Genomic DNA, 14,897 nt, shown 5'->3' with positions numbered 1-14,897 from the left:
GACGCCTTGGTGGGCGCCTTGACCCTGGTAAAAGGTGAAACACACACAGAACACTGCACCTGGAGGCCTGGGTACTGCAGCGTGTGCCGGGAATATCCACCACTTCCACCGCCCTGCGAGAGGGCATCGAACCGGGATGGACAAAACACCCTGAAATACCCAACTTTTAAATCAACCAAGGAGCTCGAATAAACAGCCGGTACGAGGAGTTAAATACCTGCACCTGCGACACAGAATAAGCTGTGCTACGCCGTCAGTCGAGTGTGGCATAATCAGCGTGTCCCCCTCCTCCCCCTTTGCCTCTCCTAAGCCACCAACTATCTATGCTAATTCTTCTCCCCGAGACGCGACGCCAGAGAGACGTCAACGGCGTAAAATGTTACGGTGGTGTAAGAATAGATACATGACGTGCCGGGATACGAGGGTGTCCCGCGTCAGTGGCGGGGAGGAGGAAGAGGAGGAGAAGGAAGAGGAGGAGGAGGAGGAGGAGGAGGAGGAGGAGGGACGCATGACATTCTTAGATACTGAGGAGGAGGAGGAGGAGAGAGGGACCTGTGTCAGTGAAGGGGGTGAGGAAGAGGTTACATGGACACCCTCCTTCCCGCCCTCCCTCCTACGGCTGGGTTCTTACGTCTCCGTTGCCACTCACAGACGACCAAAATTTCCAATCACAGACGACCAAAGTCCCACTCACAGACGACCAAAGTCCCACTCAAAGAAGAACGGATTCCCACTCACAGACCGTCGTGCTTACAGGGGTCGCACCATCGTGGTCAAGGGCTTACAGGCATGGCACAGACACCCCTGACAACCCCACAGACACACACCTACACACACACACACACACACACACACACACACACCTCCGCTGGCGTCGACACAAACTCCGTTGTTGTCCGGGACTCACTGACCACACACTGGTCAACCACGAGACCCGCTGGTCATTAAGACGACGCGGGATAATTTATAATGAATCATCCAAATTTACGATCCACTCCGGAATCCGCCCAACGGAACCGGTTATTTACGTCGATGGGCGATTGTAAATCACCATAGGGGGAAAATCAGTGTCGAGAGCGTGTGATTTACATGTCCACACCGAGGGGACAACATCACGGGCTCAGGAACTACAAATTAATATGTCGATAAACGTGCTGGTTCGACACGGGATCGAAGCGCTCGTGAGCAATGACCCTTTTTTTTTCTTCACAAAACGACCAGTGAGATGATGAGTTAGAAATCTCTCTCTCTCTCTCTCTCTCTCTCTCTCTCTCTCTCTCTCTCTCTCTCTCTCTCTCTTAACTCGGCTCCGTGTTATTACTAACCATATCATGTGGTGGTGAGGGCCAATAGCAAATACTGAATGGGAGATTAAGAGTTTCATGATTAAAGATAGGAGAGATAGGTTCTATTCATAGTGTGACTGAGGTGTCGAGCGTTACCCTACAGGTCGCTCTGAAGGTAGATGGGTCAGTACATCTACAATGGTGGGATCAATATACAACCCTCTAATGATGTAGATGGGTCAATACATCAACAGTGGAAGGGTCAATGTACTACTCTCTACAGCCCCTTGACAACACTGACCCCCTGCCTCTTGTGAGCCTCAACACTACAACTAATACATCCATCCTCCCTACAACCTCCCCACACCCTAAGGGATTCATATGTATACATGGTGTTGTAGACACCAGGTATACATATTCATACCAAGGTCCTGCATTCTATGAGGCTTTGGCGATGACAGGGGTGGCATGTATGATGTGTTACCGGGACTGAGAATTCTATCATGCACTGAGGAGAGGTACACAGTCCTGCAGGGGACGGTACGTCTGCAGGGGACGGTACGTACCGTGCACCATAGGGAGGTACGTCACTGTACCGTGCACCTTAGGGAGGTACTGACCCCCCATTACCGTCCCCGGTGCCGTGTACTGCATGGGTACACTCCTGCCAATAGCATACACACACCCATCTGTACCATGCACCGTTAGGTACCTTGCTCTCACACTGGCGTACCGTCTGTGAAATGGGCGGGAAGCCCTTCTCCCTCAAACCCGTCCGCCCCTCCCTACATCTCCCTTAGCGCCATTCACATTCAGGTATATACACCCTTCCTACCTTCCCCACACCCACACACACACACACCCCATCTAGAAAACACACGTACCGCGTATCGTCCACGAGGCAGGTACACCCGCACCCCCGCCCACCCCCCCTCATCCATATTCACCAGACGCACTACGCATAAGGCCTACTAGTGACGTCATTAACTATCGCTACGCCATCTGACGAATACCTCAAAAAAGGCCCATCATCAACGTAGTCTAAATAGTGGGGAGGTAATTTGCATGGCTCTGAATATACCTTTTAGGATAATTACCGCTTAACCTTAGACCGGTGGGAGATGACGCCTCTGTGTGTGTGTGTGTGTGTGAACCAGCAATGGCATGCGTCAGAGAAGGTTTGCAACCACGAGGGTCTGTGTGAGCCAGCAATAACATGCGTAAGAACGTTGGAAGATATTCAAGCCCTTAACTTAGAGCGACAGTACGACCCTTAGGTATGATGGCCTAAGGTTTTTTCATCCGTACCTTTAGCTAAGGTCAGGTCAAAGGCCACGTCCTCATACCCAGGAGTTGTACCGTCGTGCTCCAGGGACACAAATAAAGTGCTCAAGGATCGCACCGTCGTGCTCAAGGATCATACACATCGTGCTCAAGGGTCGTACCGTCGTCGTGCTCAAGGGTCGTACCGTCGTCGTGCTCAAAACCTCAACCAAAAGAAGCCGAGGCGAAGAGACGTCAAACACGACCAGAGCCAATGGTAATCCTGATAACAGGACGGAACCAAACACTTAGTTATGGTGGAAAGCTGATTGGACGAGAGAGAGAGAGAGAGAGAGAGAGAGAGAGAGAGAGAGAGAGAGAGAGAGAGAGAGAGCTAGCCACGCACCGCCAGGAAGGTTCACGTCTTCCTTGACAGCGAACAGTACATCACCGGTGATGGGGTCATACTGAACAGTCCTTCATTTCCCCAAGCCGGTTTCGAACCTGTGGTAATGAATACGATGCGTTTTCCCTCGCTTTTTCCCCCCTACCTCCTCCCCATCCTTCTCCTTCTCCTCCCTTAAAAAAAAAAGACCCGAGACACCTTTAATTTAAAGGTTGCGGGGCATTTTTTTTCTTTATCCTGTTGTGTGTAAATCTGTCTCTCTTTCGTGTTCTATATTGGAGGGCGATTGATTTTTTTCCTTTGTGTGTGTGTATATATATACATACATATAAGCTGGGAGCGGGGGGCTGGAAATCCCTCCCCCCCCCTCTCATTTTCTAGTTTTCCTAAAGATGGAACAGAGGAGGGGGCCAAGTGAGGATATTCCCTCAAAGGCTTAGTCCTCTGTACTTAACGCTACCTCGCTAACGCTGCAAATGGCGAAAAGCATGAAAATATTATATATATATATATATATATATATATATATATATATATATATATATATATATATATAAGCTGGTGATTCCCCACTCCCCCCACATAAACAAGAAAATAGTTCAAACATTAAACCTGTTCCTGCACGCAACACAGGAAATTTCAAATCTCCAATAAAAACGCTTTTCCTCTCAACACCGACCCAAAACCTCCCATGACCTCGCACACCTCTTTCCACGCCACGAACGGCTGGCGGCAAAATGACCACCCCCAAACCCACCCCCACGCCCTCAACTCTACGGGATGGGCACACCATTTCACACGCCGCGGGACCGACCTCAAACACATCTTCCTGTGGTTTCTTAACTGCCAATTTGAGGTGTAATTGCTCATTAGATTCTTATAAGGAAATATAAATCCATTGGACGGTTTCGTGCAGGAGACTAAAGCAACAGGAAACATGGCCTTCATCATTAACTCCTGCTGACATTAACAGGGAGGGACGATGGGAAAACAGAGTTACTTTAAAAGTGTGAAGAAATATGTAATATATTTATGTACTTATCCTTGAACAGATAAATACACTACATCAATCGTGCAAATAGATGTTCAGTCTATTGGCGCATGAAACTTCCATCTATCACTTTCAGTACAAGTTTGTATATATATATATATATATATATATATATATATATATATATATATATATATATATATATATATATATATATCGTAGCTTGAGCCAGTTATCCACTTCATCGACTAACCCCTAAGGGTGGATGAACAGCTGGGTTGACTGTGGACCGACTGCCGCAACCAGGATTCGACCCTATGCCCTCGACCCCTAAGCGGGGGCCTGTGAATGTGTCTCACGGTCAGTGACCCAAGTGTGACCTTGTGAGCCTCTTCGGAAAGTGGCCCTTACTCGGGCACCAACATTAACGACCCGACTGGCAAAAAGGGGCCACCGGGGCGGCCCCTGAGTGTCACAGTACCCGCAGATATCCGCGGTATCTCAGATAAATCAGCGGTGATCAACACCCACACTCCTCCCCCCCTTTTTTTACCTTCCTCTCTACCCCACCCACCTGCTGCTGGAGTATCCGAGACACTCGTAGCCACGTCGCGTCATTAGGCCAGGTGCGCAAGTAAGTAATTGTGTGTTTCACATGAGCCTGTACACGACCCCCACGTTAAAACCGCATTACGTAACCGTATTTAAGGTCTTTGGGACGTGGGGTGGGGGGAAGGGGGAGGGGGTCTTATTACACACACAGCTGGGCGGAAGTCCATCCTCCACCGTACTAATTACTTGCGAAGACTTAACCACCATTAGGGCCTCTCTACGATGCGTAAATACATTGTTTCAAAAGCCCCCGAAAAAAAAAGACTTTTTAAGCCAGGGTTGTCCAGCGGAATTCTGATGGTGCTTAAGGAGGTGGTCGTGAGGGGGGGGGGGGTGGTTAAAGGTCATGCTGCGAACTACTTGCTAACTACCTGGGGGTTACGTGGAGGTCAGCCCCTGACCTCTGACCTCTGTCGATATATGTATGTACCAATGGGCCACATCTTGAGTTCTGACCTCTGGCCTTATTGGTTCGTCACAATCTTGACCTCTAACAACCGGATTGTTCAGTGACGTGACGATGATTCGCTTTACGGGTCAGGCCTCGTCATGTACTACCAAGGCTCACCGCGTATCCACAACAGCCCTTAACTACCAATTTTGGTAATTGTCTGCACGCCAGATCTGCAATTACGACAGTTAAAGAGATAATTGTACGAACGATCCCTCGTGACGCATTGGTAATCCCTGCGACCAACGGCATCTCTTGGGGTCCGAGTTCAGGTCCCGGAGAGGGCATCCGGCTCACAGTCAGCCTAGCTGTTCATCTTTTTCTTATTTTCCTTTTCCTTTCACCCCGAGAAAGCTTTTGAGTGGGTCATGTTTTGCCGCACTGTGACTGTCAATATATATGTCTGTCTGTCTGTCTCTCTCTCTCTCTCTCTCTCTCTCTCTCTCTCTCTATATATATATATATATATATATATATATATATATATATATATATATATACACAGCAGGAGCGACACAAAATCGAGGTTTCTACAACCTCTGTTAGTGTCTTAGGAACACAGTAACAAAGCTCTGTTCCTCCCAGCAACACTACAATCTGCTTCTCCCAGCAACACAAGGACAGAGGTCTTTGTCCAAGCAACTCAAGGACAAACCTCTGTTGGTCCCAGCAACACAAGCCGACGCCTCTATCAACCCTTCCCCTCAACACATCAAGACTTTACCAACACGAAAGACCGCGAACACAAATCGTCCTCGTCAACAACAACAACAACAATCACAAAAAGCTCTCAAAATTCCTCCCAAAAACGAGAGAAGAAAAAAACAGATCCTCACTTTATGACCCAGCAAACACACACACACACACACACACACACACACACACACACACACACACACACACAAGATAGAACTTTATACAGGATTGGATTGGCAAGGTCAGAGCTTTTACAGAACCGGTCAAGTAAGTTCGGGAGGGTGACTGGGCCAGTAAAGCTGGATCAGGTGTCTGTTTTTTTTTCTTTTAAGTGTTTCTTCTTCTTCTTCTTCTTCTGGAGTTGCAGTAACATCACCGGGCAAACCCGAACACTGGATTACATTTTGTTTTCTCTCTCTAACTAACAGTACTGGCAAGAGAGGATGGAGACCCACGCATTACAACCTTGAAGTAGATAATGTAATTCTTGTAAAATTACATTACCACCTGTGAGTGGATAATGGTATTCATGTAAGATTACATTACCACCTACGAGGGAATAATGTAATTCATGTAAGACTACATTACCAACTACGAGTGAATAATGTAATTCATTTAACATTACATTACCACCTGCGAGTGAATAATGTCATTCATATATGATCATATTCTAGCCTTTTAAGCATATAATGTATTTCAACTAAGGTTACATTAAAGACTTTAAGTAAGTAATGTAATTCATATAAGATTATATGACTGCCGCTGGTAGATGACATGATTCACATAAGATTACATTACTACCGTTAATAAACAATATAATTCACATATTATCACACTACTGCCTTTATGTAAATAATTGTAACTCATACAAGATTATATTACTGCCTTTAGTAAATAAAGGGATTAATAGAATGACAAAATTACTAATAATTCCACAAGTTCCAAACAGTCATCCCCTCTCTCTCTCTCTCTCTCTCTCTCTCTCTCTCTCTCTGTAGTGGTGAGGCCAGACCAACCCACTGGGACGTGGTGGGTGAGTGTCGGTCTGTGTGTTTACGTGACCACACAGACTGCAGCTCTTATTCCGCAGATCCCCAGTCACCAACACCACCACTATCACCATCACTATCACCATCACTATCACCATCATCATCACCACCATTCTCATCCCACCTTCCTATGTCTATGATCGACCAGTAGGGATGGAACGATGTATATGATCGACCAGCACAGACGGAATGATGCACATGATCAATCAATAAGGAGGGAACAATATTCATGAATGTATATATATATATATATATATATATATATATATATATATATATATATATATATATATATATTTTTTTTTTTCAAACTATTCGCCATTTCCCGCGTTAGCGAGGTAGCGTTAAGAACAGAGGACTGGGCCTTTTTTGGAATATCCTCACCTGGCCCCCTCTGTTCCTTCTTTTGGAAAATTAAAAAAAAAAAAAAAAGAAAAAAAAAAAAAAAAAACGAGAGGGGAGGATTTCCAGCCCCCCGCTCCCTCCCCTTTTAGTCGCCTTCTACGACACGCAGGGAATACGTGGGAAGTATTCTTAATCCCCTATCCCCAGGGATAACATATATACATATATATATATATATATATATATATATATATATATATATATATATATACATATATATATATATGGAACGGTGATTACGTAAGCATCCACTGAGAAGCGATGGAATGGGAGTGAGGGGATGTGGGATGGAAATAGGAGGGTAGTGAAGGTGAGGGGGGGGGGGTGGCCAGGTAGGAATGGCAAGGTGAGTTGTGGGAGGTGGTAGGGGATGGGGGTTAAGGCAGATACTGTTACTAGGCAACCATAAGGACACAATAACCTTGAGGAACGGATGAAAAATAGTCCTTCTCGACCATGATGGACGGAGGGGGGGCAGGAGGAGGAGGAGGATGAGGGAGGAGGAGGAGGAGGAGGGGGTTTCGTGATCAGCTGATACATCAGACGATCAGCTGTTGCTCCACATCAATCAGCTGATATATACATATCCTTCCACGGTAATCAGCTGTTTATCCCCCTCCCTCCCTCCCTCCCTCCAGGAATCAGCTGGCGCACCCCCCCCCCCCACACACACACACACACACACACGTCGTCTGACGTCTGGCACCAATCCCCAAGTCATCGGCTATCAAGCGGCCGCGTTGAAGAAGGAACTTCACTATGTAAATTCCACCTTGATAACCAGGCTTTGATTTACGCCTGTTTTGCATATAGATTAAAGTGTACGGCCCGCTAGGAGAGCGAGACCGGCCCGCTTATAAGGCGTGGATGACCGCTATTATGAGCGTTGGCAATCTTGCCCGGACAGCATCCCGTTCCAGCAGCATTTAGCGGCGGTGGCGGCGGTATCTTGCTCGGCAGCATCTTCCAGCGATGGTATCTTCCAGCGAAGGCATCTTGCTCCAGCGGTGGTACCTTCCAGCGAAGGCATCTTGCTCCAGCGGTGGTACCTTCCAGCGAAGGCATCTTGCTCCAGCGGTGGTATCTTCCAGCGAAGGCATCTTGCTCCGACAGCATCTTCCAGCGAAGGTGTCTTGCTCCAACAGCATCTTCCAGCGATGGCATGTCGTTCCAGCGAGGAAGGTATCACTCTCTCAGCATATTCCAGCGACAGAATCTCGCTCCAGGAATATTCTTCAGCAGCAGAGGCATCTCACTCCAGCAGCATCTTTCAGTCGTTCCAGCAGCGTCTTCCAGCGACGGAATCTCAGTCCAGAACCGTCTTTCCTCGGCGGCAGCGCAGGCATTTCGTTCCAGATGCGCGTCTCCGTAAGGCAGCGAGACGCGCACACACACACACACACACACCAAGTACCCAGCGAACAAATCAGTCACTTGGGATCGCCCCAGATGGAGGCGCGATACACCAGCTTCTGACAGGAAGACCGGGAGCTTATCTGAGGAGATCAAGGCCCAACACTCCAGCCTCATCCTCAAGACCTCAACCCAGACGAGATCGAGATCACAGATAACAGAACGGCCCTTCCATTAGCCCACCTCCGAGATCTCTCGCGGGCGATCAGCATCATCAGCATCATCATCATAGCCTCCACCAGCCTAACCTGGAACCTTACTGATCATCCAGACGGAGAGGGGCTTCGTGGGGCCTCAAGTTGGCGGGAACATTTGATGATTATGTTCCTCGTGTGTTTTACGAACCTCTTTAAAGACCGACACACGCACACACACACACAAACACACACACACACACACAACACACACACACACACACACATACACACACACCGCCGCTATCACGCCCAGACAGATCCCACACGCCCGCACATGCACGGAAAGAGAGAGAGAGAGAGAGAGAGAGAGAGAGAGAGAGAGAGAGAGAGAGAGAGAGAGAGAGAGAGAGAGAGAGAGAATATCGACATCAAAACCGCAAGACCAGAATATTCAAATCTTGCTCGCAAGACCAGATTATTCAAATCTTTCTCTTTTTTTGACCCAGTCTTGGGTGGGGGTGACTGGAAGTCTTCAGAATATATTTCCCAAAACAAACGTCTCCTCCGTTTGTGGGCGCCCAGCTACCAAACCTCCTTCACCACCAAACGCCTCCCGCACGCGCGACGACACAATGCGGTCGTACCAGTTTATTCTTCTTTTTTTTTCTGTCTCTTCTCCAGGGTTCACGACGAGTCTTCAAATGATACGCACAATCAGTTCAGACTCACCACGGCGCGGGCGGCCTCGCCTCTTAAGCACAGTGTCAGGACTGGCTGTGGTGGAGATGATGGACAGGCTCACTCTTCTCTCGAGAGACATACTCCAGCACCCTGCTCTATGCCAAGCCTACGACATGCTACTACCCACTACCCTCTCTATCCTTGTATTATACCCACCACCGTCAGTGTTCCGCTGGAACGAGCATACGACCCGTCGTACACCGTCCTCGTGTTGTGGTAACTGCGGCCTGCGAACGACCACAGAGACGACCATGCAAACTACCGTATCTGTAAGACCTTACGACCTACGACCCTGATTACGACCCATTTCTGGTCTCTGACCCCAAGCGGTCGATGGGCCTTTCTGACACACACCCCCTCCTCCACCCCACCCATCAGCAAGTCAGCCTTCCTTCAGGTCAACGGCAGTCGTCGACCACGACCTAACACAAGACGTAGGGTATCTGTTCTCCAAAGTGCATCACCCGACCATCCACAACCAAACCCCTTAACCTGCTTAGGGTAAGACTCTCTGTCACACACACACACACACACACACACACACACACACACACACACGACCCCCTCCTACCACGGATAAAACCCTGAGGTTATAACTTTCGTTCATGACACACATACACAACACATCCAGCAAGTCCACCCTTCCGGGTTGAGCGGTAATGTATGCCGGAAGTTAAATGTGAAATTATACAAATTGAAAAAAAAGGAAAATAATACATTAAAACCAGTACACAGCGTTAGGTTACACAACACGACCCCAGGGAAACACTCATACGATCCTGACCCCAGTGTATATACATACACCCGTGCCGACAACCACAGCCCCCACCCCGCGCACCACCAGACATACAATTACAGGAGAGAAGAATTAACACCGCTGTATTTCACAGCTGTATTTTAGATAAGGGGGGATAGGAATCATCCAGGACATGTGATCCACCCACCCTCACCCATACAGCACGGAGGGCGCCAGGGAGACTGGTTCAACCACAGGTAAACTGTAGATACGGCGTCGGCTGGAAGAGGGTAATGTACAGTTTCCAGTTCTAGTTTCCCCGACTGGAAAGAGACTGGAGTCCAGGCCAGCCTACAAGTGAAGTGGAGTGGTCAATAAGAGAAGTTTACTAGTCTACAAGCTGGGTACACTGGTCAGCGAAGTATACAATCCTAGAAGCTGAGTATACCAGTCAATAAGAGGTTTACCGGCCTTCAAGCTTAGGGTATACCGGTCAATAAGCGAGGTTTACCATCCTGAAAGCTGAGAACACAAAGTCAATAAGCGAGGCTTACCATCCAACAAGCTTAGGGTATACCGGTCAATAAGCGAGGTTTACCATCCAACAAGCTTAGGGTATACCAGTCTATAAGAGAGGCTTACCATCCAACAAGCTTAGGGTATACCAGTCAATAAGCGAGGTTTACCATAGTACAAGCCAGGGGTGTATCGGTCAATAAGCGAGGTTTACTATGGTCCACGAGGCCCACTTAATCAACCACATATTCCCACTAAGGAGGGACCGCTGGGGCAATATAGCACGGGGCAAGAGAATGCTAGAGCGTGTGTGTGTGTGTGTGTGTGTGTGTGTGTGTGTGTGTGTGTGTATCTTCCTGAAGCAGCAATACAGTCTCTTTTCTTATCGTTTGTTGTTAGGAATCTGAGCCTTAGGGGATAAAACTGGTTTTAGGAGCTTCGGCTAGATATAAAAAAAAGAAAAAAAAAACAAGTTCAATATAACTTTTTTTTTTTGATATTATTATCACCGGATTTTACTGAAGAACACAACGTAGTAAATACGGGCTAATAAGATAGCGTAAATTTAAACGTATTCAGGCTAGCTATGTTTACTAACTCGCGTGGCTATGTAGATCTATACTCATGTTGCCAAGGGTTTATCAAACCATTAGATTAAAACCCGTTATAGCATTGTGTTCTCCTTCCTCCCACGAACTTCTGGCATAGTGAACACCTTCTTCTTGGGACATATCATTACTTGTGGACCACAAGAATCCTGCATACCATGAGCCAATATATTCCTCTGACACATTAAAGTTAGCTTGAATCTTTCGCGACCTAGATTAGAGTTAGCTCTCATACAGCGGAGGTCACTTTGCAAACACTGTTTTTGATGCCAGTGGTGATTTAAAGCTACCTTATATATAGGCCAGGTACGACTTATATATGGACCAGGTACGACTTATATATGGACCAGGTACGACTTATATATGGACCAGGTACGACTTATATATGGACCAGGTACGACTTATATATGGACCAGGTACGACTTATATATGGACCAGGTACGACGTAAAGCTGGCTCTTTTATTCCGTGGAACTGGATCAATTTTAAAGTTAGTTTCCATGTATCAAGCAACTTAAATGCTTTACTTTATACGACACAGGTAATTAGAGTGAGCTTTAATTTGCCGGTCAAGTGAAGGAGGGGGAATAGAGTGAGAGGGAGGGAAAGAAGGGGAAGGGGGAGAGGAAGAAGGTTAAGGGTGAGGGGAGGGGAAGATGGGGAGGTGAGACAGGAGGATGAGACGAGATGTGAGGGGAGTAATTCAAAGAAAACGTGGAGAACATTATCATTGTGTGTGTGTGTGTGTGTGTGTGTGTGTGTGTGTGTGTGTGTGTGTGTGTGTGTGGGTGGGTGTCTGTGTGTGCTGTAGCGCGATAGCCACTGTCTCCCTCCCTCACTTCCCCTTCGCCAACCCTCCAACAATTTGGGACAGTTCTATCCCTCTCTCCCTCCAACAGCTATGTACCTCCCTCACTATCTTCCTCCAACAGCACACGTTATCCGAATCACCTCACCATCCTGACTCCTTCCCTCACCCTCCTCCTCCTCCTCCATCAGTATAATGCCCATCTACTTCCCTCACCTTGCCTGACCCCACCCTCAACACACACACACACACCATCCCCTATCCTCCATTAACATCCCCTCCCCTTCAACACCCCCCGCTCTCTCTCTCTCTCTCTCTCTCTCTCTCTCTCTCTCTCTCTCTCTCTCTCTCTCTCTCTCTCTCTCTCTCTCTCTCTCTCGTGCGGCGAGATTCTATGATACTGTCACGTGCTACTGATATAAAGTAACGAGGGTAACGTCATCACAACTTATATAGTAGTACAACATCTCCACTTATAAGGCACATGGTCAATAAGTAATGATAAGTACATCTCCTGAAGTACGGTGTGAGAGTAAACGCCACTTACAAAGCTGTTCACTTCAAAGACCCAAAAGTGTTTCTAGTTGGAGGAGCAGCAGCGTCAAATCTTAAAGAAAAAAAAGGTTTTTTTTACTTACACTCGAGTTGAGTGGTCATCCTTGACCTTACCTGTGAGAGAGTTGTGACCAAGGGCCTCCAGGCAGGCTGTGGACAGGGAGGGTCAAAGGTCAGGTAAGGTAGTTACAGTGTCATGTTGATAATCGTTCTTGCAACACAAGTAACATCAGTTATAGTGATAATGATAATGATAATAATGATTATAGCAATAATAATGATAATGATAATAATAATAATGATAATGATGATAATAATGATGATGATGATGATGATAATAATAATAATAATAATAATAATAATGATAATAATAATGATGATGATAACAATAATAATAATAATAATAATAATAATAATAATAATAATAATAATAATAATGATGATTTTAATGACAATAATAATAATAATAATAATAATAATAATAATGATAATAACAATAATAATAATGATAATAATAATAATAATAATGATAATAATAATAGTAATAACAATAATAATGATAATGATAATGATAATGAAACATAGAGAAAGCAATTGAAAACATATATATTGAGGCCGAGAGTGGAAAAGGTAATCCTTAGCGAAGTTGTACTCGAGGAAACCTCATGCTCCAGGGGAGTCCACCACTTCCCTGCTACTGATTGGAGCGTAGGCTCGAACTTCGTAGGAGCCTCGTAGAATGGGGTCGAGGGGATTCCATAAACATCTCACTACAAACACACACACACACACACACACACACACACACACACACACACACACACACACACACACACATTTTTTCTTCTTTCCCACAGGGCTTGTAAACATGGAGTGTGACCTCTGACCATAGCCAAGCCGAAGGTCAAGGGTCAGCCATGATTAGAGGACAGGACGAGAGTGGAGGTCAAGGGTGATTTAATGATGCCTCTCTCTCCGCTAGGCGTGGAGGAGGCGCTGTTTATGCTGTGTGCATGATGCTGTGTGCATAATGCTGACTGTGGTGGCGATGCTGTGTTCATGATGCCTCCCACACCCTCTCCAACACTGCCATCCGGCCTCCCAAGCCTCTCCAACACAGCTGTTCTTCCTCCAACAAGAACCAGAAAAAAATCTTCCATCTAAAGCCTGTCCCACGAATATGGCAATATTCTATCCGAATACTTCTAAATCTATGAAATATTTAATAAATATCTTCATTTTCTGAATATCCGCACGTCTCTGTCCACAGCATAGCCCTAGGCTGTGAATATTCACATGAGTACATCTATAGTCTAGCCCAAATATCCGATGGGCAATATTCCTTCCCTCCGAATATCTGCTTTAAATAAGCGACAGGTGCTATGACACGGGATGGCCCCCAAACCCTATGATAACTGGGCTATACATAGCACCACTCGCATTAATACTCCACGCTCCGGATAATCATATACATAGCACCACTCGCATCAATACTCCACGCTCCGGATAATCATATACTCCGCTTAAGACCACAAGTCGGTAGTCGCGTGGAGCAATTGACCAGGGGGGCGCCCACCATGGAACTTACCCTCCCCCCCAGCACCCCCCTCTGCACTGTGGGAAGTTCCATATGCAAAATGAACCCGTCGATTCTGCACGTAATTCCGTGGGGCACTGGCGGGCGGGCGGGCGGGCGGGCGGGTGGGTGGGTGGGTGGGTGGTGGGTCGGGGCGACCTAGGGCATCGTTGATATGCGAGTGGGGTCGACCCAGGGCTTCCGTTCCCAGTGGACGCGACACTGGGCCCCCCAACCACCACACACACACACACACACACACACACCCTAGCCACCAACACCTGCCAATCGTTATGCAAAGCTGGTGTTCCAAGTGTTCGGGGGAGGGAGGGCGGAGGGCCTCTCCACCTCACCTTCCCTTCCACTCCTCCCTCAAGCGGACCCACGTCTCCATACAGAGTGGCCAACCCCCTTTCTCCTCTCCCCTCCCCTTCCTCCTACCTGATGCGATTTTCTTCCAAGGACATAAATGCTGAAGGTATTCCCATTCGCGTGCTCATCATACGATAAAAAAGAATGGCCTAAGACGCTGGGTAGCCTCAAACACACACACACACACACACACACAAGAAGGAACAGAGAAGGGGGCCAGGTGAGGATATTCCCTCAAAGTTCCAGTCCTCTGTTCTTAACGCTACCTCGCTAATGC

General features: G+C 47.0%; 1 protein-coding gene across 10 annotated transcripts in view; it reads right to left on the bottom strand.

Annotated features, from left to right (window-relative positions):
• The window catches only part of trh (PAS domain-containing protein trachealess), a 1,040,091-nt gene that overhangs the window by 267,608 nt on the left and 757,586 nt on the right, over window positions 1-14,897 (bottom strand). For all 10 annotated transcript variants that reach the window (XM_071674540.1, XM_071674542.1, XM_071674545.1 and 7 more), the window contains one exon: window positions 12,787-12,822. In XM_071674540.1, coding sequence (XP_071530641.1) covers window positions 12,787-12,822 — 36 coding nt within the window. The remainder of the gene's footprint in view (window positions 1-12,786; window positions 12,823-14,897) is intronic.

This window comes from Panulirus ornatus, chromosome 20 (assembly GCF_036320965.1).
Source record: "Panulirus ornatus isolate Po-2019 chromosome 20, ASM3632096v1, whole genome shotgun sequence".
Classification (NCBI taxonomy): domain Eukaryota; kingdom Metazoa; phylum Arthropoda; class Malacostraca; order Decapoda; family Palinuridae; genus Panulirus; species Panulirus ornatus.
This window is presented reverse-complemented; position numbering and strand designations above follow the sequence as displayed.